Source organism: Microcaecilia unicolor, chromosome 1 (assembly GCF_901765095.1).
Source record: "Microcaecilia unicolor chromosome 1, aMicUni1.1, whole genome shotgun sequence".
Lineage (NCBI taxonomy): Eukaryota > Metazoa > Chordata > Amphibia > Gymnophiona > Siphonopidae > Microcaecilia > Microcaecilia unicolor.
In genome coordinates this window covers 231,383,738-231,408,530 of record NC_044031.1, presented here as the reverse complement: position 1 = coordinate 231,408,530, position 24,793 = coordinate 231,383,738, and the positions used below count along the sequence as shown (strand labels likewise).

General features: G+C 43.1%; 1 protein-coding gene across 3 annotated transcripts in view; it reads left to right on the top strand.

Annotated features, from left to right (window-relative positions):
* The window catches only part of PTPN3 (protein tyrosine phosphatase non-receptor type 3), a 694,116-nt gene that overhangs the window by 399,745 nt on the left and 269,578 nt on the right, over positions 1 to 24,793 (top strand). For all 3 annotated transcript variants that reach the window (XM_030204676.1, XM_030204692.1, XM_030204685.1), the window contains exons 8-9: positions 11,228 to 11,348; positions 12,902 to 12,989. In XM_030204676.1, coding sequence (XP_030060536.1) covers positions 11,228 to 11,348; positions 12,902 to 12,989 — 209 coding nt within the window. The remainder of the gene's footprint in view (positions 1 to 11,227; positions 11,349 to 12,901; positions 12,990 to 24,793) is intronic.

Genomic DNA, 24,793 nt, shown 5'->3' with positions numbered 1-24,793 from the left:
TGTGGCTTTTTCTTATTTAGCTGCAGCATTGTAGAATGTTCTACCTTTAGATCTGTGTTTGGAATGGTCTTTATAAGAGGTATTTAAAGGCTTGATAGTTCAATAAGCATTCTTGTAACTGCTGGGCGGTCCAGACCACGGTTTTCTTGTCTCCTATTTTTTCTGGTGTTTTGCTATGGCTTGTTTTAAATCCTGTCTTATTTAATATGTTTGTATTTGTAGCTTTTTACTTTGGTTTGTAATTTTGTATTTTATTTGTAAACTGTATTGTTTATGTTTTGAAATATAGTATATCAAATATGTAATGTAACACCCAGGAGCGGCCCAAAACAATCTGTGCCTGAGGCAAGGATGAGATGGCGTACCTGGCCCCCTGCCCAACATTTCTCTCTCTCTCTCTCTTCCCCCCAGCCGTAGTCTGGCATTTCCCCACTTCCTTCCTAAATCCCTTTCCCTGAGTGTACCTTCTTTTTTGTTTATTCAAAGATTGATGGCAGCGGCAGCGATTCCCATATGCTGCCCTGCTACTGGCTTCTTCTCTGTACTTCGGCCTGCTTCTCTCTGATGTAACTTCCTGTTTCCTCAGAGGCAGGGTACAATACAGAGAAGAAGCCAGTAGCAGGGCGGCATATGGGAATCGCTGCCGCCGACTTTTGGAAAACAAAATAAAAATGGTACTCTTAGGGAAGGGAGTTGAAGAAGAAATGGGGGAGAAGTCAACTGTAGCCGGTGTGGGGGGTAGAAAGGAGCAAGATGCCGCCCCATGGTGTTGCCTAAGGCCCCTGCCTCAGTTGGCCTAATGATAGGGCCGCCACTGGTAACACCTCACAATTAATTTTAAGCATACCAGTGTTCATTAACTAGCATACCTTCAAATCTCGTGATCCTCTTTAAACACAGCAAGTACAAAAAACTTTTTAAAACTTTTTAATCACTGGAATGCCTTTGTAGAAATAGAACTGTACCCATCTAATGTTTATATTATTAGCTTATTACTCTGCTACTGAGAACAGTGTGTAAGTGCAGAGGTTAATATTCAACTCCTTTCCCATTTTAACAGGAAATAATCTTCACTTTGACCTTAGGAAAACTTTGTGTTGGGAAGGCATCATTCCAAATGAGCTTAGTGGTAGTATTCTAAAACTGTGCTGGTTGGTTGTTTCTTTTGTTATTATCTGTCTTTAACTTAATTTTAAGTCTCTAGGAAGATTACAGACGATTAACGCACAAACTAAGTATAGAGGTTTTGCTAATTAGTGTAGAGCTCGACAGGGCCGTGCCAACCCGGTAAGTGGGGTAAGCACCGCAGGGGGGCGCCTGCCGTCCAGTTCTATTTAAAAATTAAAAAAAACCTTACCGCGTTGGTGCGTCAGCGCCTATGCGAATGCGCTGCTGCCTTCCTGCTCGGCTCTTTGGCACGTGCCTTGGAGCCTCCGTATGGAAAATGCTCTTCAAGTGGTTAGCAGCGTGCCAGGTTAAAAGCAGGTCACAGGGAAACCCGCGAAAAAGAGCTGAGCTCCCTGACCCGTTCCGAAACACAAGGAAAGCAGCTGCTAATTTGCCTTGGACGACTTGAGCGATGCAAGACTGGACCGGTCTCTTTTTGCAGAAGCGTAAGTAGGCAGAGAAACCTTTGGGGTGTCTCTGTGTTGTCCGACTCGGAAAAGCACCGAAGAAACCGGAGGGAGGGGGGAGGAAAGCTTCGCTGTATTAATGCATTCCTTTGCTGAATGATATGTGGTAACTTGCGGTTTGAGATTTCTGGTCCTGTTTGGTTTTGGAACAATACTGCATTGGAAGGGTGTTCGGGTTTATGAATAAAAAAAATATACAAGTGAACAAATCCCTTAAGTAATTTTCTATTACGGCATCCACATTCAGAACTGGCTTGGCAAATTAGGTCAGGTTTTGCTTGGAGTCTGATTTTGGATCTGTGACAATTGATTTCAGAGCTTAGCAATATTTCCATGAATAGATGGGGAAGCGGTGAAAAGCTCTATTTCCTTAGTTGAAACTTTGTAATTTCTTTATGTGCAAGGTATTTCTAGGATGGCAGTGAAAGAGATTTGCCTCTCGTGCCTAGAGCTGGCAATTCTCCTTCAGGTTCATGGAAGGTATCCATCTGATGATCTTATGACAAACTCTTCTTCAATCCCGGCCTGGGCTATGTATGCTGTAGGGAGGTGTGCAGTGCCTAGGGAATTTTGTGTACACCTCCCTCCCCTGTTTCAGCTTCCCACTCTTGATCGGCTCTTTGGCACCGCCCAGCTCTTCCACGCACTTTGGAGCCTCGCTTGCGGATGCGGAGCATATTGCCAGGCAGGTCCGGGGGGGGGGGGGGGGCACCAACTGCTAGTCTGCAGGGGGGCGCCAGAGACCCTAGGCACAGCCCTGGAGCTCGAGTTGTTTGAAAGTTGACTGGTGAAGTGGGAACATCATACAACAAGTGAGCACAGGCCTCATTGAAGGGGCCACTAAATTTTTTTTTTTAAGATTTGCTCACACCTTTTTAAGTAGTAGCTCAAGTAAGTTACATTCAGGTATACTGGGTATTTCCCTGTCCTTGGAGGACTCACAATTTGTTTGTACCTGATTCAATGGAGGGTTAAATAAGTTGCCCAAGATCACAAGGAGCAGCAGTGGGATTTGAACCAGGCACTTCTTCATGTCAAGACCGGTGTTCTAATCACTGTTAACTCCTCTTATGGAAGGGCAGCTGCCAACAACGCCAAAAAGAGCTATGGTGCACGCCCCCTACTGAAAAAGAGCTCACTAGACCAGGTCAAGCTCGAAAACTATTGACCAGTCTCTAACATTCCTTTCTTGAAAAAACTTATAGAATGGACAGTCTGCAGTCAACTAAACGACTGGCTAATTGAAAGTAATTGGCTAGACCCGTGACAATCTAGCTTCAGACCTGGGTATGGAACAGAGATGGTTCTTGTGTCCCTTCTTGATGATCTGCACAGAAACCGTGACAGGGGATCTGCCTCAATAACTAGTGTTGCTCAATTTCTCAGCAGCCTTCGACACCGTGGATCATAAGACTGGTAGCAACAGGTATTGGTGGCACAGTATTTACTTGGCTCAAATCCTATCTGTCATGATAGCAGCACATCGTTACCTTGGGCACTGGACTGTGCCACAGGGATCCATACTGTCTCCCATTGTTTGTAATATAACTCGAGACTGCCTCTACTTCAGGAAGCAGGTGAAAGCCTGACTCTTCTCCCAAGCCTTTAATATGTAGGGTGACTGACTACACACCCATTCTGCACCTGGACTAGCTTGCTACAACATACTGTAACTTAGATCAGTTCCTTATCTCTTGCTTAATTATACAAAGAACTTGCCCTGATTTTAGCTAACCATCAAATTATCTCAGCTGGCTCTGTACCACGCATCTTGTTCCTATCATATATCTACTCTTGGTCCCTCTATGTTAGCTGAATGTTCTAATACATCCTTATTAGGTGTATCATTAGTATTATGCTAACATTGTATAATATCTCTGGTATAAGAATTCCACTGCTGTTAAATGTGTATATTTTTGATACTGTTTCTTGGTAATTCTATTAGTTTTCAATTTACAGTTTTTAAGTTTACCTCATTTATTGTATTTGTTTATTCTTGTTTATTTTATTATGCTGCTAACACAATTGTAAGTATTATGTTAAACTGGACCTGCTATGCACTGCCTTGGGTGAATCTCTTCATAAAGGAGGTTAATAAATCCCAATAAATAAATAGAAGGAATGTGAGAATGACGAGGCTGTTTCTCATTCACTCTCCCTTCCCTCTTCAATTCACCTATCTGTTAATACCCAGGGATTTTTTCCCCTTCTGTGTTTGGGCTGTCTGTGGAACGGGTGGAGGAGGAAGAGGTTTGGAATGCAGCACTTACCTCATTATTGCCTCCAGGTGCAGCAGGACATCTTTTGATTGGGGAGACAAACAAACCAATCTCCAAGCCAGGACCTCTTGTTGCTGATTCTATATTGGGCAAAATATGGCTTAGGCCATGGTCCTAGTGGGCCACCTCATTCTTCTCCTGGTCCATAAGTATCACAGTCCTTCTCAAGGTCACACACACAGCATACAGTACATCTCAATGTACTTGTATTGCTCTTCAAACCAGATAAACCCTTTTAATGTAAATTCAAATGGTAATAAAGCAAGCAGAGAAGAGTAGGTCTCCGGAGTTAAATAAAATTATTTTCTCTCTATTTGCAAAGTCAGGGATAAGGGGGTTAGTTTTGTTAGAGGAGAAGAGGAAGCACACATACACCTGGATGTATGAATACCAATAAATGTCAAACATATATGTGGGGGAGAGAGGCAGGAGATTCAATATTTCTGGGTTTGATTTGTCTAAGATATTCTTCCAGCAAGTCAAATCTGGTGGCTTTTTGAAGGTAATTTTATAACAGAGTGCTGAGGGTAAGAAGGTACCTCCTTTTCTTTCTAAAACACTAGCGTAACTGGCAGGCATACAGGCTTATTTTCGAAAGAGAAGGGCACTCATCTTTCGACATAAATCGGGAGATGGGCATCCTTCTCCCAGGGTTGCCCAAATCGGCATAATCGAAAGCCAATTTTGGGCGTCCTCAACTGCTTTCCGTCGCGGGGACGACCAAAGTTCGCGGGGGCGTGTATTGGGAAAAAAGAAGGGTGTCCCTGATGAACACTTGGCTGACTTGGTCCTTTTCTTTTTTACGACCAAGCCACAAAAATGTGCTCTAAATGACCAGATGACTACCGGAGGGAATCGGGGATGACCTCCCCTCACTCTCCCTCCCACCCTAAAAAAAAAATTTTTTTTTTAATATTTTTTCCAGCCTCAAATATCACACCCAGCTCCATGACAGCAGTATGCAGGTCCCTGGAGCAGTTTTAGTGGGTACTGCAGTGCACTTCAGGCAGGTGGACCCAGGCCCATCCCCCCCCACCTGTTAAACATAGTAAACATAGTAGATGACGGCAGAAAAATACCTGCACGGTCCATCCAGTCTGCCCAAGAAGATAAATTCATATGTGCTACTTTTTTATTTGTACTGTCCTCTTCAGGGCACAGACCGTATAAGTCTAGCCAGCCCTATCCCCGCCTCCCAACCACCAACCCTTCCTCCCACCACCAGCTCTGGCACAGACTGTATAAGTCTGCCCAGCACTCTCCTCGCCTCCCAACTACCAGTCCCGCCTCGCACCACCAGCTCTGGCACAGACCGTATAAGTCTGCCCAGCACTATCCCTGCCTCCCACCACCGGCTCTGGCACAGACCGTATAAGTCTGCCCAGCAGTAGTCCTGCCTCCCAACCACCAGCCCCGGCACAGATCGTATATGTCTGCCCAGCACTAGCCCCGCCTCCCAACCACCAGCTCTGCCACCCATTCTAGGCTAAGCTCCTGAGGATCCCTTCCTTCTGCACAGGATTCCTTTATGTTTATCCCACGCATGTTTGAATTCCGTTACTGTTTTCATCTCCACCACCTCCCGCGGGAGGGCATTCCAAGCATCCACCACCCTCTCCGTGAAAAAATACTTCCTGACATTCTTCTTGAGTCTGCCCCCCTTCAATCTCATTTCATGCTCTCTCGTTCTACCGCCTTCCCATCTCCGGAAAAGGTTCGTTTGCGGATTAATACCTTTCAAATATTTGAACGTCTGTATCATATCACCCCTGTTCCTCCTTTCCTCCAGGGAATACATGTTCAGGTCCGCAAGTCTCTCCTCATACGTCTTGTAACTTGTGGTGGTAAATATGAGCCCTTCAAAACCCACCACAAACCCACTGTACCCACATCTAGGTGCCCCCCTTCATCCCTAAGGGCTATGGTAGTGTTGTACAGTTGTGGAAAGTGGGTTTTGGGGGGGGGAGGGTTGGGGGCTAAGCACCGAGGTAAGAGAGCTATGCACCTGGGAGCAATTTATGAAGTCCACTGCAGTGCCCCCTAGGGTGCCCGATTGGTGTCCTGGCATGTCAGGGGGACCAGTGCACTACAAATGTTGGCTGCTCCCACGACCAAAGGGCTTGGATTTGGTCATTTCTGAGATGGGCGTCCTCGGTTTCCATTATCGCTGAAAACCGGGGACGACCATCTCAAAGGTCGACCTAAATGTTGAGATTTGGGCGTCCCCAACCGTATCATCCGAAGGAAAGATGGACGCCCATCTTGTTTCGATAATACGGGTTTCCACACCCCTTCGCCGGGACGTCCTGCGAGGACATCCTCAGGAAAACGTGGGCGCCCCGTTTGATTATGCACCTCTAGATAGGCCATATGGAGGCATGTTTTCAAAGCACTTAGCCTTCCAAAGTTCCATAGGTTTCTATGGAACTTTGGAAGGCTAACTGCTTTGAAAATATGCCTCATGGTCTTTTTTCTGCTGTCATGTTTTGTATGTCAAAAGCTTTCTGAAAATCTAGGTACAATAACTGTCTGCTTTGAACAGTGTATTTCAAGATTCTAGGCCATATGGTTTCACAAAGGAAAAGTTTTGCTTAACTTAAATTCTTCTGAGGTGATTCTGGTAGGAGAGTCTGAATTAGAATAAAAGTTATGTATGGAGTAAGAAGTGGTTCAGAGCCATGATCACTGCATATAGGGTAATAGGCAATATTCTCATGGTCTAACCACTTTTTCCTCTCTACTGAGATTCACATCTGGTTGTTTAATATATCAATTTCTGTACTAGACTCTCTGCTGGTCCTAGGAGTTATGCTAGAGCCCACTTTCTCTTTTACTTTCCATGTCTCAGCTTTAATTTCTAGGTTTTTTTTGCGTTCATCAGATCCGTTTTCTCTATCCATTTTTGCAACCTCTTGCACTACATATTCTTAATCATGCCTTAGTCCTCAGTAACATGGACTACTGCCACTCCTTGTTTGCTGGTCTGACTCAGAGGCACCTGATTCAACTTCAACATATTCAAAATGTAGCGGTGAAATTAATTACTGGTGTGAAGAGGTACATTCATGTAACCTCTCTCAAGACAGAAACACTCCCAGTTGGTACGCATTTTCATTTTAAGATCCTGACACTAATTCATAAGGCGCTTCAGACATGTCAACCATCTGTACTTGGCAATATCTGATCCCCTATTGTCTGGCACAGATGTTACACTCAAAACAGGCGTCCACACTACCGCAGGCCATTTTTCAGCATGCCTTTGTGAAAAGGCCCCTTAGTCTTTTGGTGCAATTGGCTCCAGTCTCATGTGTATGGCCTGCTAGAAGTGTATCTCCCTAATCTATTCCCCCTCCCCTCTCTTCTCCTGACCTTACTTCTACCACTGACCTCACTGTCCTATCAATGTTTGTAGCTCCTTTCCTATGTCTTTATTTATTTTGATATTGTACACTGCTATGATGGTATGTTCTTTTAGCAGTGTATGAAGTAAATGCAACCTGAATGAGCCATGGATTGATATTTGAGTTGGTGTTATGCCTTGTCCTTTTCACTGTCTTTATTGGTGACATTGTGGAAAGGCTATAAGGAAAAGTAGATGAAATGTAAACCTGCAACTGAGAAGATACGTCAGGAGAATATATAATATGAAAAGGTTTTGGTAACCACTTTTAACAATAATAAAAATTCTAGCACTTTGGTGTGCAAAAATCCAAGCCCATATATAATGAGAGGTACTGAAATCCACCAAATAAGAAAGGGGGGCTCAGGTTCATTTGTGATAAGCAGAAGATAGGCAGTCAGTATGAGAAACTTTGACTAGTTTATTCAGGTACATAAGGAAAAGTACAGCTACACTTTATAGATGTCTGGTAGGCTGCCATTCTGAGTGTTCTGTTCATTTCTGGAGCCCACGTGTAACAAACGTCAATGCAGTTCAGAGAAAGGCTAGCAAAATGGTGCATGGGCTGCAGAATAAGTCTTATGTGGATAGATATAAATGTACTCTGTGAATGGAAAGAGGGAGACCAGGAAAAAAGAGAAGTATTCAAATGTATAGCACAGTTTTAATAAAGTGTCCGAAGGTAGCATTTTCAGGGCAGTGCTATAAAGGGGTACCTGTCTGGAGCCTGTTCTATAAACCAAAGTTAGTGCCCACTTTCTGTTATAGAAAACTAGTGTGCATTTGTTTAGGTGTAAGCACTTATGCCAGTCATACAGCTGGTGTAAATACTTGTACCTAGATTTGAGAGATGTGTTCATATCTGTGAGCCCCATCTGTACTTCACCCAGACTCCGCCCATGTGAACGCTCACCTCCAAACTACACACTATTGAAGATATTTATTTATTTTTTATTTATTAAGATTTATTTACCGCCTTTTTGAAGGAAATTACTCAAGGCGGTGTACAGTAAGACTAAATCAAACATGAGCAATAGACAATTACAGAAGTAAAAATATTCAAATAACAGTACAAAGTATGGCATAGTATACTACTCACAATGTCAACACAATACGTAATAGAACATTTTAATTGACAGTGTAGGATATAAGCAAAGATGGAACATTTAGATAGGTAAGCGAGAAAGAGGAGTTCGAAAATAAGTTGACTTATTTAAAGAACGGTGCACATGAGGTCAGAGAGATGGTTAAGTATTATCCCAGCTATGGTAGGAGTGGGTAAACATATCCTACTGCAGTATGTGCAGCCCATATAAGTACATAAGTATTGCCATACTGGGACAGACCAAAGGTCCATCAAGCCCAGCATCTGTTTCCAACAGTGGCCAATCCAGGTCACAAATATCTGGCAAGATCCCAAAAAAGTACAGTACATTTTATGCTGCTTATCTCAGAAATAAGCAGTGGATTTTCCCCAAGTTTATTTTAATAATGTGTGAGTGTGTGTGTGAGTGAGACTAACAAATTAGTTACTTCTTCCATTAAAGGCCTGGTTGAAAAGCCAAGCTTTCTCCTGCTTCCTGAAGCAGAGATAGTCATGTGTTAAGCAGAGCCTTTCAGGGAGTGCATTCCAGAGTGTGGAGGCTACTTCGGAGAAGGTTAGCTTGCAGGTATCACATCATGATTATTGTTGCAGAATAGTGCTTGGCAGAAGTTTTGTTCTTTGCACGTGTATGTGAACACACCTATGTGTAAATGACTAGAATACTGGAATTCACACGGGTACTGGCTGCCTAACGAGGTGACTCCTTATCGAGTTACCTCTTTTCTGTATAACAGGGTCATAATATAAAACTAGAGGAAGGAAAGAAGCAGGGCCTTTAAACAGTTCTGTGAAAGCACTTTTTCCAGTGAAAATGGAGTAGACCTAAAGCTAAAGCTGTACCCTGTACACCAGTACCAAGTCACAAACAACTTTTGGGGGTTGAATTAAAATTGAGATATTCTTGATAGATCTCTGCTCTAGAGGGCTTATGCTCTAAGTTTATAATTGAGTTTTTGTTTTGTTTTTTTGGATAATGTATTAGTTTTAGCATTGTATAATTTTGTACCTTTGAAAAGGAGTCTTGGCTCTTCCTTTGTATACAGTCACGAGCTAATGGTTATTGACAGTATCTAAAAATATTGATGATTATTAATAGAGCTGGGTATACTTCTGTCCATTTATTTAACTTCTAAACAGGTAGCAATGGTGTTCGAAGGAGGAGGGTTCAGTGTAGGGTCTGGATAAGAACAATGTAAATAGCATGATTTATCATACAATTATGAATGTCACAAAAGTGCTGTGTTTATGCTAATAAAACATTTGCAAGCTAGATTGTGCGAATTCTCTTCTGCAGTCCATGTTAAAATACTGGTATTTTGCACCCATTTGCAGTGGAAGGATAATTTTGAAAACCATTCCGTGGGTAAAGTAGTTCTTCACTCACAAGAATGAGTAGTTTTATAAAACTGCCTTCACTCACAAGAATGAGTAGTTTTATAAAACTGTCTTCACTCACAAGAATGGGTAGTTTTATAAAACTGCCTGCTCTATATACCAGTGAAAAATATGTGAGTGATATCCTTTTATGCTTATTTACCTGCTGTTAAGGTGTTCTAAGGGGCAGAGTTTGGAACTATGTGCATACACTTGAATTTTCAAAAGTATGCATATACATGGGCAGGTCAGGGGCATTCCCGGAATTTAGGTGTGGTGTTATAGTATACCTGCATTTTCTTGCTAACATTTACACCAGCCTTTGGCAGGCGCACAAAATTATGCATGAAACGTACACTGAGCTAGTCCTATATAATAATTCTCACCTCCAATGTTCGGTCTCTGCCTGGGACCGTGGCTCCGTGGTCTGATTCTGGCAGTAGATCAGTGACGTCATCCGCATCACACAGCCTCTTCTATCGCTTCTGTTTCTGCTGTTCTTGTGGTCCCACCCTTGAGGGCGGGACCACATGACCGGCTGAAACAGAAGAGAAAGAAGAGGCTGTGTGAAGCGGCGTCGCTACAGTGCAGGAGGTAAAAACGTGCAGGAGGTGGGGAGGGGGGGTCCTGAAAAGACAGGGGCGGGAAGGGGGGTCATGAATGACACGGGGGTGGGGGAAGGGGGGTCCTTCGCTTCTGTTTCGGCTGTTCGTGTGGTCGGACCACAGGAACAGCTGAAACAGAAGCAAAAGAAGAGGCTGTGTGAAGCGTGCGGGAGGTAAAAACGTGCAGGAGGTGGGGAGGGGGGTCCTGAAACGACAGGGGACGGAGGGGGGGTCATGACCGACACAAAGGGGGGGGGTCCTGAAACTACAGAGGGGGGTCCTGAAATGACACGGGGGGAGAGGATTCCTGGAAATCAACTGGAAGGGTAGGGGCAGGTCCTGGAACTGTAGCACGGCCTGATTTCTGCACAATTAGTACATGAGCCCTTACTGAGGTCACTTTTTAACGCGTCTTAGTAAAAAGACCTCTAAATTTGCAGCTACTGTGTGGTAGAATCCCGCGTAAAGCCACGGTAACTGCAAATTTTACTGTGGCTTAGTAAATGGGCCCCTTTGTGCATTATTTCCTAAATTTGTGAAAAATATGATATTCTTAAGTATGCAGCGCAAAAGGAATGACTTAATGTTACCTTAAAAATATATCTCATGGAAGCCCGATGATGTCACCATTAGGCGAACTGGTTTGATCCTCTAGCCTGGTTCTGCTCATGGCAGTATCCAGTTTGACTGAAAGCTCAGGCAGCCATAAGCTACATCAAAATAGATAAGTTAAAACATTTTTAATACTCTGCACTGTACGTGTTGTAGGTTTTGCTTACATTAATATAAACTCATGGGAATGTTTTGTGCTTTTTTTTTTCTTTTAACAGCTCAACTTGGAGATTGTGACAGTTCTGAACATCTTCCTGGGTATCTGTCAAATAGTCACTTTATACCAGATCAAAATAATGATTTTGTAAGCAAAGTAGAATCACTGCATAAACAACACAGGTATTGTAATTATTTTGAAGTTGTTGCTGTTTTTGTTTTTTTAAGCTTCCCCTTTTATCAAAATAATAATTTTGTAAGAAAAGTAGAATCGCTGCATAAACAATACAGCTATTGTGATTATTTTGAAGTTGTTACTGTGGTTTTTTTTTTTTTTTAGCTTCCCCTTTCCGTTAAAGATTACTTTTATTAGTTACAATTACTCGTCTTAAGTCTACTGTCATGGAGGATACAGTAAAATGCTGACTGAGATCCTCCCTTTTTTGAACACGTCCCCAGTTTTTTACAGTAGAATCCCAATTATCCAACCTTCTGTTATCTGACATTCTGGATTATCTAACGTTCCTTCCAAACACAATTATAACCTCCTCCCCACCCATCTGTAGGCCCCACCTTGGGTCTACCTTACAAGCCCTGGTTGGAGCAGGAACAGCCACTGAGATTGGAGCCAGCATGGGCAGGAGCGAATCCTAGCAGGGTATTGGTGGAGATCCGGGAGGGGAACTGCACTGAGTGCAGCAGTGGATGGAGGAAGGAAATCACATGTAGTATTTTGACATACAATGGAGTCCATATTATCTTACATTTTTGGTTATCTGACTACCTGTCGGCCTCGTTTGTTGGATAATCAAGACTCTTCTGTATTTTCACTGTTATCCTACAGTCTGTCTTGGGTAGAAAGTTGTCTTGTGGCAGAAAGTTTTATTTGTTTATTTTTAACCTCCACTATTCTGCAGTCCTCTGGTTGTCACAGTTGTTAACTTTCAGAGGGGTGGGATGGGATTAAGTCCACCAGGGCTAGTGTGGAATCACATATAACTGGACTAGCTGCCTTACACCTGTACTGACCTGGCTTTAAAAACCAAGGAGCCCTGAACACAGAGCAGCTGCCATTATGTCTCTTTTTTTTTATCCACACCCCCAACCCCCCCCCCCCCCCCCCAAAAAAAGAAAAAACCAACCTAAAGGTGCTAGCTAGAAGGATCCTCATCAGTGCAGTTTTTTGCAACCACATCCAAAGCAATTTCTGGGGCAACGGAGGGTTAAGTGACTTTTACCCAGAGTCACAAGGAGCTGCAGCGGGAATCGATTCCAGTTCCCCAGGACCAAAGTCTGCTGCACTAACCACTAGGCTACTCCTCCACTCCGTGCCTTGATGGATGCCCAAGTTTGATTCCTGAATCTGCTTCTGCACCACAGGCTGGTTGAGTAGCATTTACAGCCCCTTGGGGAGGGAAGTAGGGAGTCTCATCTGTTACATAAAGGCAAAACCTATTGGGCAGAATTGGATGCATGCATACTGTAGTTTCTGGCTGAGAACTGAAACTGAGAATAACTGAGGGATGGGTGAGGAATTAAAAGAGGTGTTAAATGTCAGGCAGTTGAGAATGAAGGCTCAAAGCACCATCACCCTGATACATCAGTTCTGATAGAGGCCCAAAAAGTGTAGGAGAAAATTGTTGCCTCAAAAATAATGAAGAAACCCACTGAGACATTTGTGAGTCCTTGGCTCTTCAAAAGTTGTTTATTGTCCTTAATTTTTCTCTTTATTTCAGTGGTCTCATGCAGACTGAAGCAGAGTCTTGCTACATAAATATAGCCCGGACCCTGGAATTTTATGGAGTAGAGTTGCACAGTGGTAGAGTATGTTCAAGATGCATGTTTTTTTATTAGGGTTTAAGTTTTATGCAGTAAAAGGCTGAGATGAAACAGAGCAGTGTATGTGTTTGAAACTATCTTGTGATTAATTTCTTTGCCAAAAACCTGTTAGTATCATTTTTTACTTTGTTTACATTTGAACATATTTGATTTAAAATATGCATAATACTTATCTAATTTAATTGTGATCTGTCATTCCCCTTAAAACCTTATATAAAAAAATAATTTTACCAATGTGAAATTATTTTAGTTAAGGTTTTGGGTAGTGACAACTAAATCAGAACCCAACATTTTCTACTTGTTCTACAGAATTCTGGGTTCTGATTTTAGATTCAACACCCAAGAAAAAGATCTTATATTCATTGTGAACAGTATATTGGAATTTTCAGCCCAGTGTTCTACTGAAAAACAAAGTTAGAGATTATCCAAAACAGAATGGATAGCGAAACTAAGAATATCATTATACTTTACCTCTGCATAGGTCCCTGCTATGAGCACACTGAGAGTACTGTATGCAATTTTGGTTGCTCCTTCTTAGAAAGGATGGAAAAGTTCAGAGAAAAGGGTGACAAAAATGATAAGCTAAGCAGAGTAGAGTTCTCCACCCGTGAGAAAAGATGACTGAGAGGGATATGATGGTTTCTAAAATCATGAGTGGGGCAGAATGTTTAACCAAGAAACAGTTTTTCAACCTTTCAAAAAAACACTAAAACAAGAGAGCACTCTATGAAACTAATGACGAGCAGATTGAAAACAAATCATTGAAAGTATTTTTTTTCACACAATGCGTGATGAAGTTGTGGAATCTGTTGTAAGAATATATCCATTGCGTTTAGCAACAGATGAGTCCTTAAAGTGTGGGTCATATCTGTCTACAAGCAGGTGGAGATAGAGAATAAATGCTGAGATCTGTTACATATAAGACAATCGTTAGCCAGTATTCTTGTATCTCTAGCAGGTGGTGGACAGTCTCCCAGCACTTTCTGGTTTCTTCTGTATGCCTGCTCCTGTTCTGGGTTCCCTGGTACAGTTGAGCCTAGGGGTACTTGGCTAGTTGGCAAGCCAGTTTGAGGGTAAACCTGGTGATGCAAGGACCCATCCCCTTCCCTCATCTCATCCCTTTTCTTCCTTGCCAGCACATCATTCCCTATTCCCACTCACCTACTCAACACTATCTCTCCTGCTGTCACCCCTTTCATCTGTCATATCCTCAATCTGTCACTTTCCACTGCGACTGTCCCTGATGCCTTTAAGCATGCTGTAGTCACCCCCCTCCTCAAAAAACCATCTCTGGATCCTACCTCTCCTTTCAACTATCGCCCCCATCTCCCTCCTTCCTTTCTTATCCAAGTTACTAGAACGTGCTGTCCACCTTCACTGCCTCAACTTTCTTTCTTCTCAACCTATTCTTGATCCGCTCCAATCTGGCTTTTGTCCCCTTCATTCAACGGAAACAGTACTTACTAAAGTCTCCAATGATCTATTCCTGGCTAAATCCAAAGGGCTCTATTCTATCCTCCTCCTTCTCGATCTTTCTGCTGCTTTTGATACTGTTGATCACAGCCTACTCCTTGACACACTGTCCTCACTTGGATTTCGGAATTCTACTCTCTCCTGGTTCTCTTCTTATCTCTCACAGCGTACTTTTAGTGTATACTCTGGTGGTTCCTCCTCTTCCTCTATCCCGCTGTCAGTGGGTGTACCTCAAGGATCTGTTCTAGGACCTCTCCTTTTCTCCATCTATACCTCCTCCCTTGGTGCTTTGATCTCATCACACGGCTTTCAGTAGCACCTTTACGCTGATGACTCCCAGATCTATCTCTCCACACCAGTAATCTCGGCAGAAATCCAATCCAAGGTATCTGCCTGCCTCTCTGACATTGCTGCATGGATGTTTCACCGCCACCTGAAACTCAATATGTCCAAAACTGAACACCTTATCTTCCCTCCTAAGCCAACCTCTCCCATTCCCCCATTCTCTATTTCTGTTGACAACATGCTCATTCTTCCTGTCTCGTCTGCTCGCAACCTTGGGGTCATCTTCGACTCCTCCCTCTCCTTCTCTGCCCATATTCAACTGATTGCTAAAACCCGTCGTTTCTTCCTTTATAACATCACCCTTTCCTTTCTGAACACGCTATCAGAACCCTCATCCACACTGTCATCACCTCTCGATTAGACTACTGCAACTTGCTTCTCACAGGTCTTCCGCTCAGCCATCTCTCTCCTCTTCAATCTGTTCAAAACTCTGCTGCACGACTAATATTTCACCAAAGTCGTTATGCCCATATCAGCCCTCTCCTGAAATCGCTTCACTGGCTTCTTATCCGTTTCCGTATACAATTGTTGCGTTCTCGAGGGCCTTGGCATTCTGTCAGGTCCTCGAGGCAGGACTGGTGTTCGTGAACCCTTGGGCCACTGCCGAGGAGCGGCAGCGGCAGGCAAGACCACCTCGGGACTGGAAACACAGAAGAGCAGTACTGGAACTCTGGACTGGAGTAGTACAAGGCAGGCAACTAGAACAGACGAAACATGAACAGCTTCACCTGCACTTAGCCACCGTTCCTCCGGAGTTGAGCTCCGAAGTGCAGGTGGCCGGCAGGACTTGCAGGATAAGGCAGGAACTGAAGATCCAGAGGACCACCCCTGGGTCTGGGATACATGAGGGAGACCAGACTAGGAACTAAACACAGACAGTGTGCTGCTGCACAGCCACTAGCAAGACCCAGAAGACAGACCAAGGAACACAAGGCGTACAGAAGCCTAGCAAGAGCAAGGACTAGGGCAGCATACACACTAGGCAGAACGGGGATCCGGGAATACCCACAGGGTAAACCCTCTAGCTAGGTGGAGACAGGATACAGGAATAACCACCCAGGAAATACACACTAGCTAGACAGATACAGGATTCAGGATATACACTCAGGATATACAAGCAGGGTGGGCACACAGGCTAGGCAAGGCAGGACTTAGGGTAAAGAGAGTAAACCAGGAAGAACAGGCCAGGGGTCTTGGGCTGGCAGCAGAGCAAACAGAGTAACCAGGAATATCAGGCCCAGGGACTTTGGGCAGACAGGAGAACAGACAGAGTAAACACGGACAGAGGCTTCACCCCAAACACAGGATAAGCCGGAACAGAGGCTTCACCCCAAACACAGGGTAAGCCAGTTACAGAGGCTTCACCCCAAACACAGGGTAAGCCAGGAAGGACCCGCAGTCCACAGACACACAGTGGCAGGGAGGAACCCCCCACAGGAAGACAACAGACACAGAGTGAAGCTGGGCTGGAACCCAGAGAAAGGCTAAGTGCAGCAGACACTTACTAACCTGACCTGGCCTAAGAGCATAACACTTATGCAAAGGCACTGACTGCAAGCACAGCACTTTCCTTATGAAGGCTCTCACTGATGAGTCACCAGCAGCAGGGCAGAAGCAGGAAGTACACAGACCCCAAAGCAAGGCTTGACACACGTAGGAGGTGAGCCCACAGGAAAGACAAGCAGGAGCCATCTTGGAAGCTGGCACAGAGCCGGTGGCAGCCATCTTAGATGCTGGCTCCCTAGAGAGGCATAGCCCACACAGGTGAGGTCTAGTGAAGTAATCAGCCCAGAGACTAGAGACAAGACCAACACAAACACAGAAGCCAGCAGAGCTGCTGACCCCCAGAAAGAAGGTAAGGCTGAGGGTGGTCACGGCCACAGACGTGACAACAATTCAAGCTCCTCTTATTGACCTATAAGTGCATTCACTCTGCAGCCCCTCACTACCTCTCCACCCTCATCTCTCCCTACGCTCCTTCCCTAGAACTCCGTTCACTAGGCAAATCTCTCCTAGTTGCACCCTTCTCCTCCATCGCTAACTCCAGACTCCGCTCCTTCTATCTTGCCGCACCTTATGCCAGGAATAGGCTTCCTGAGCCATTACGTCTAGCTCCATCCCTGGCTGCCTTCAAATCCGGGCTAAAGGCCTACCTGTTTGATGCTGCTTTCGACTCCTGACTTGTCACTTTTATCTTATCCTTGTGTCCTTCTGTCTGTCCTTCCCTTATCCTTATTGATCCTGTCTGTCTGTCCTGATTTAGATTGTAAGCTCTTTAGAGCAGGGACTGTCTTTCTTCATGTTCAATTGTAAAGCGCTGCGTACGACTGGTAGCGCTATAGAAGTGATTTATAGTAGTAGTAAACTATCACCAAGAAATACAAACCAAGAACTCGAGGTTACCTACTACTTCACCTGCCCAACTGCAAAAACATACTATGCAAGTCTACCTACATGGTGGGATTTAGCTACCTGGGCTTAAAATGGTGGAACTCAATTCCCATAGTCATAAGAAGCATCTTGAGCTACCTCCAGTTCAGAAAAGACCTAAAGACCTACCTCTTCAGAAAATTCTATGAGTAAAATATGCACTAATCATTCTGGAACAACGGTACATAACACAACCTCTAACTAGAACACAACTTTTCATTTAAGAAAGGAACTAAGACATACCATCTCAAGAAATCAAATGAGTATTCCATACGCACTAATAGTTATCTTGCCAACTACTGTAAAACAAATCATCATATAACCTTTAAAGGTATTGAATTAATGTAATCTCTAGCAACTGTTAAATGTAAGCCACATTGAATCAAAACTCGTTTTTGGTTAATTGTGGGATTTGGGATTACTTGCAGATCCTGGGCGCCATGGCAGCCACTCTGGGGGGTGATGCCGTGGGTGAGGGCCCATATATGCTCTCTTCTGCAGGCATGCCTTTCTCGTTGGTCCCTGGTGTCTCATAACTATAATTGTTGTCTCCAGTGGCCTCCTTGGGTAAGGCGCATTATGAATTGGTGGCTGCAGATGCTCACTTTTGTACAAGGGGGATGCTCTTAACTACCCTGTCTTGGTTGGTGGTGATGACGGATGCGAGCTTGACCAGTTGGGGTGTCCAGTTTCTCCATCACAGTGCCTAGGGTCTTTGGTCTAGCATAGAGTCCAGTTGGCCTATCAATCACCTGGAGCTCAGGGCAGCATGCCTTGACCTCTTGACCTTCTAGCCCTTTCTCTGGGGACACTCAGTCCAGAGATTGTCAGACAATGTAATGGCAGTAGCATACATCAACCATCAGAGAAGCATTTGGAAAATTTTCAGGTAAGACATAACTTTTCCTTGGAATAATAATTGAAGGAAAAGGTCTATAAAAAATTATTAACCAAGTAGACTGGTGAGAGCCATCACTCATCCCTTGAAAGGAGCTATTTATTTATTTATTGCATTTGTATCCCACATTTTCCCACCCATTCGCAGGCTCAGTGTGGCTTACAGAGTTTTGTTATGACAAAGTCATTACAGGAAATCAAATACAGTTATTGTACAAAGATTGAATAAGAGAAGAGAGAAGGAAGGTGTTAGGCAGGATAGTATAGACTGTGAGCTTTAATAACTGGATGAGTTGGTGAGGTAGTTTTGTAAGGCTATGGGTTCTCTTTGTAGGCCTTGTTGAAGAGATGTGTCTTCAGAGATTTGCAAAAGTTGGTTATTTCGTCAGTGGTTTTCAGAGTTGTAGGTAATGCATTCCGTAACTGCGTGCTCAGGTAAGAGAAGGTGGTGGTATGTATCAGCTTGTATTTTAGTCCTTTACAGCTGGGGAAGTGTAGATTGAGAAATTTACGGGCTGATCTTATGGCATTTCTGGGGGGCAGGTCCACGAGGTTCAGCATGTAGATTGGGGCGTCTGCGTGGATTATTTTATGTACAACCGTGCAGATCTTGAATGCAATACGTTCCTTGAGTGGGAGCCAGTGCAGTTTCACTCTTAAGGGCTTTGCGCTTTCATATTTAGTTTTTCCAAATATGAATCTGGCTGCGGTGTTCTGGGCTGTTTGGAGTTTTTTGATGGTCTGTTCTTTGCAGCCAGCATATAGTGCATTGCAGTATCTAGATGACTTATTACTATAGACTGTACCAGGGTATGGAAGATGTCTCTCGGGAAGAAAGGTTTTACTCTTTTGAGTTTCCACATGGCGTGAAACATCTTTTTCGTCGTATTCTTTACGTGGGTATTGAGTGTGAGGTTTTGATCAATGGTAACTTCAAGGATTTTCAGATTTTGTGAGATGGGAAGAGAACAGTATGGTGTGGTTATGGTGGAGTAGTTGTTTGTGTTGTGTTGGGAAGTGAGTACAAGACATTGTGTTTTTTCTGCGTTGAGTTTTAGCTGGAATGCATCTGCCCAGGAATGCATGATCTGGAGACTTTGGTTGATTTCATTGGTGATTTTGTTTAGATCATGTTTGAAAGGGATATAAATCGTGACATCGTCTGCATATATGTAGGGCTTGAGGTTGTTGTTGACTAGAAGTCTTGCTAAAGGTATCATCATTAGGTTGAAGAGAGTTGGTGAGAGGGGGGATCCTTTGGGAACTCCACATTCAGGTATCCATGGAGGTGATATGTCCATGTTCGTTGTTACTTGGTAAGCTCTTGTGGTCAGGAATCCTTTGAGCCATTTGAGAACTGTGCCTCCTACTCCGTAGTATTCTAGTATGTGTAACAGTATTCCATGATTAACCATGTCGAAGGCGCTGGACATGTCGAATTGTAGGAGGAGTATGTTGTTACCAGTTGCAATTGCTTATTTGAATGAGTTCATTGCGGACACTAGTACATTTTTGGTGCTATGAGAAATTAATCTACTTTTCGGCATTTGTTGGGTACTTGTGACCTGGACTGACCACTTTTGGAATCAGGATACTGGGCATGATTGACTTTCAGTCTGACTCTCCATTGCTTTTCTTGTGTTTTCATGCTGACAGCACCTCTGTACCATGCTATACTTTATATATGCTTTATATATACTTTAATAATAATGATCATCATAATACATAGTTCTATACAGTTTACAGGTAAAGATAACTGACCAAAAATTTATAACAATTAAAATAGTCAAAATGTGTAGAATAGGAAAAAAAACTGTAATCAACCAAGGTCTTTTTAAACAGCCAAGTTTTCAGCGATTTATGAAACTTCATATAATCCAGTTCAAGTCTCGGACTTGAGGGTAACAAATCCAGAGGTTAGAGGTGCAATGTATCTGAACAACTAACTTACTCAAATGATAAGAGCAAGTGAGGCAAGACCTGGGATGTAAATGTAAGACTGAAACCAGGTAAGAGGGAGAACAGCCATATAAAAATTTAAAAGAAATGGCCCTGTGTTCTGCACGAGCTGTAGTCTCGATAATGATTTTTTTTTCACAAACTCAGATATAACACATTACAATAATCTATTTTAGATAACATGAGTACGTGAACTATTTTTTTTCCAAATCTTCAACTGGAAAATATGAATGAATTTGGTGAAAAAAGTGTAATTTTGAAAACAAATTGTAGATAAACTTTATATTCCTAACTTTGAGAGTTATGCATTGAAGTTGGCCTCTTTGAAAATGTACTAGGTATGAATGTGTAAACCTTTACTAATAATTTCACTAAAAATTTAGGAGCATGAAAAGTGGGGGAAATGAAGTTAGGAGTTTAGCGATGCTTTTCAGAACTGGGCTCAAAAATCTAGGCAAACAAATTGCAAAACTTTTAAGCTCCTAAATGAAAGTGAATTTTCAGCTGAAAAGTTATACCTCTAATTTTGGCTGAAAATAGGGCCCAAATTTAGAAGGCTAACTTGCGAGCATAAATTTAGGAGCTCAGCATTTTCTGAATATTGGGTCTAGAGTGAAAATGAAGTATCCTGCAAGACTATCCTGAGTTTTTGCTTGTAAAACAAATATCAGACACATTTATCAGAAATTCTGGGCTTTGCCTTTGTCTCCTTTTCAGTGAGCTGACCAATATCATTCGGAATCTACCATATTAAATCATCCTGAATTCATCCAAATCCATCTGTCTCACCAGCTTATTAAAAAAAAAAAATAGCCATGTGTATCCATGCTTCCTGTCTCCACAGATATAAACTGTAGCAGCAGTTTTTTTTTCCTGGTTCTCTCACCCCTCTGATAAAAAGATCTATGATTGGAAAATGCTACTTGATAAGGGAGGATCAGAGCCTTTCCTCCCACCATGGCAGAAATGGGTACAGTTGTCATATGCCAGTGGCAAATTTGGGGAGAATATGGACCATTTCTTACAGTTTTAAACAGTTGGCAGAGCGTAGCGTATATGAAAATAACAGGACTTAATTATTCCCTTGCAAATAAATATTGAATTAAAAAGCTTTCTCATTGCTGTTGCCATTATTTTCAATAGATATAGATATACGCTTTTTAAATACTTAAAAAATTGTTTTGCAAGTTTGGTAGGTTCTAGACAGTGATTTCAAGTGACTTATATTTCCTTCCGAAAGCTTGGGGAAGCCATAAACTTGGGGCTCAATAAAAAATTGTAATCTATTAAAAAATAAGAATCGCCATACTGGGTCATACCAGTGGTCCATGTAGCCTAGTACCCTGTTTCCAGCAGTGCCCTGTACAGATAGAGCCGAAATAGTAGCAAGATTCCATGCATCTGTACTAGGCTGTGCATTTGATTTGCTATTCTCTAAACAACTTATGAAATTTTATAAAATATAGAAATAATTTACAGGAATTAGAGAGAATTAAAAGTCTTTAATTACTCACCCACCATCACAGCATCAGATATCAGTTGTAAAGTTATAACAAAACTTACAAAATCTAACATCAGTACCTCTGGTAATTATAAGTAATTAGATTAATTATATAAAGAACAGAAAAAGAAGGAAGGAGAGTTTGTTCCTCATACAAAGGTCACAGAACAGAGAGAAAGCAGAGAAAGAATGAAAGAAAGATTCTTAGATATAGAGAATTAGTTTCTGTGAAGGGGGGGGGGGGGGAAACACTCCTTTGGGAAAAACCATAGGCCATTGGATAGATCTGAAACTGTCTCCAAGCATGCCTAGTTTTTCAGAGTTCCTTTGTCTGCAGCATAGTGTTATAGGCTGTGGTGAGCATCCACCTCTCCTCTACCCTGGACCAATCATAGGTGCTGCATATGGGCTGGAGACTTGTAATTGGGACTTTCATATGTGCTGGAAGCTTGCAATTGGTGTGCTTGCCATACCTTTTCTCAGTAAATTACTTTTGTAACAGGATATACCAGGTATCTGAGTTGCCATTTGCCTTAGCAACTTCTTGTCTGTCGTTGTAGTTATTTTCCTCATACTCTTTTGATTGAAAACTGCTTTGCTTGTTTTTATTGAAAGGCAGTACATCAAGAGTTTAATAAATATAAACGTAGTGGCACAGAGGGGAAATGATGCGACAGAAAGGGGAAATGCTGAACAGGGCAAGAATAAGGACATGGAAGATGTTCAACATGGCAGGAGGATAGAGGCAGCAACATGGGAGATGCTGGACAAGGCGGATAAGGATGCAAAGGGAAAATGAATGATATACATTGAGAGAGAAGAAATGCCAAATGGACAAAGGAAACCCTCACTAGAGAGTTAAGAGAAGACAGAGGAAAGCAGAAACCAGAGACTAGGGACATCACCATTAGAAAAATAAAATGACCAGACATCAAAGAGAGAAAAAGGAATTTAATTTTCTCTTTATTAATTAGAATGCCAATGGTTTATGTTAACAGATTATTTAAAAATATATACCTGTGTTTTTCTGAGGCCTTTTCCTTCAGAATACTTACAAGATTTTTGCCTATATAAAATCTTAACACTAACTTGGTGAAGTGGGATTTGTGGCTATTAAGTTTTTAGAATGTACATCTCCTAGAACTGGTGTCGGACATGTCTGAGGCCCCCCAAGAAAAGCTTCATTCATTGGCCTTCAATCTCGAGCATAGTGGTGATAAACCTCCAGCTTTGGGAGGGGCCACCCTTGGTGCATACAGTAGTGGCTTCCTTTGCACGTGCAGTCAGAAGGCTGAACAGCAGGCACAGCTAGTCGGCTTTGGTGCACACAAGAATAGAAGGAGGTTCCATTTGGCCATCAAATCGACATTGACCCCCAATTGTGCTGAGCATGGCAAGTGCAGTGTGTGTATGTGTGCTATTGTGCCTGTGTGCAGTGTAAGTCTGACTGACACTGGCCTATGAGGCCCTTACATTTACATTACATGTTCATAAAAAATTAGCCAGTTTCTATTATTTAAAGTTTGTGATACGTATTTTCTTCTAAGATTGCAAAACCTAGTGTGAGCATTTGGTTGTAGAGGGGCAGGACAGGGGAAGGGTGCAACAGTAAGGTGAGGCAAGGGATATTGGGAGGGACATGGTGTGGGGTAGGTGCTGAGTTGTTCTCTGTCAAAAGGTTGGCGACTGTAGGCCGATGTGGGGCCAACTAAAGGTGCCACAACTCCTTCAACTAGGACTGGCTGCAGTGGCCACTGGCCAGGCTAAGTGAGTTGGGAAGATGTAGAGAAAGTATGCCCAAGTGGGTGCAAATGAAGGGTTGCTCAGTACATGCACACTTATGCAAGGGAATACATTCTCTTGGGGGGTGGGGGGAGGTGGAGGGAGTGGTATAGAAGTTCCTCAAAACAGTCACTCAGATACGGAGTGCTCCAAATCTTTTTACTGATATGTACAAAGCAGTTATTACAATCTTAGGTTGTACAACATTGAATAAAGACTCTAAATATTCTCTATTCTTCCTTCGTCTGTTTCTGTGATCCCTTTCAATAATAATCAGCCTTTTGGGTTTAAAGGCAGGGTTGCCGAGGTGGGGGGGGGGGGGGGGCAGGCAAAATTCCCAAGGGATCAGCCTTCGAGTGGGGCCTGCCTGGTACTGGCATGGTTCTCCTGCTCCTATGTGTCGCAGAGCAGAGTCATCACGCTATCGTGTTAGCTCTGCTCTGCCGGTTACAGGTCCTTCTTCCTGCCGCATCCCACCTCCTGTGTGAAGTACTTCCTGTTTGGATGCAGCAGGAAGAAGGACCTGCGCAGCACAGCGGAGCAGGAGAAGAGACAAGCAGACCCAGAAGAGGGGGCAGGCCTGGGGGAAGTGTATGCCCTGGGCTTGACTTTCTCTCGGTGGCCCTGGTTAAAGGTTTCCCTTGTACCAGGACAAATCTATTTTCTTCTGCATCAAACAGTCTCCCCTTTCTGGGATCCACGTCCACACAGATTTTTCTTTATAGGGATAATCTTGCATATCACATCTCCTCCATTTCCTGAGTGGGGCTTTTTTTTTCTCTTTCTCCTTGTTCCTTCTTCTTGACAGTCAAGCTGCTGCACCACTCCTTAATTAAATAGCCAGCAGAGGTGTTTCACACTCATTCCACACTGGACACACACACAAGACACAGATTCAGTTAGGCTCAAGGGCTGAGCCCTAAATACACACTGCCTCTCCTAGCAAAGCCACATAAATCCACCATACACTCACTCTGTCTTATGTTAGGCATGCAAACCCATTGTAGCCATTCCAGAAAGGGGATGCTGTAACCAAATGGTATGCATCTCTTCTGTACTCTACCTTGGTATGCATGCAGGGCTAGTGAGGGTCCTGAAAGGATTTGTGCACTTGGATATTGCAGGAGAAACATTTTCATTGAAGTAAGAGATTCTGATGTTTATATACATGTACTGGGAACTGGCCCAGCAATGGTCAGAATGTTTGAACATTTCATCTTAATCTCAGCTAAAGTGGTCTACATGAAATCAGGTGGTGGTCCTTAGCTCTTGTTAGATTCCTATAAATCTGGACTCTACTATATACCTCTTTACTAATTTATAACAAGGCCTCAATGTTCTTTTTCACAGAAATTATGTAAGAGCAGGGATGGATAGGGCCTCTATCTCCAGGCAGGATCCA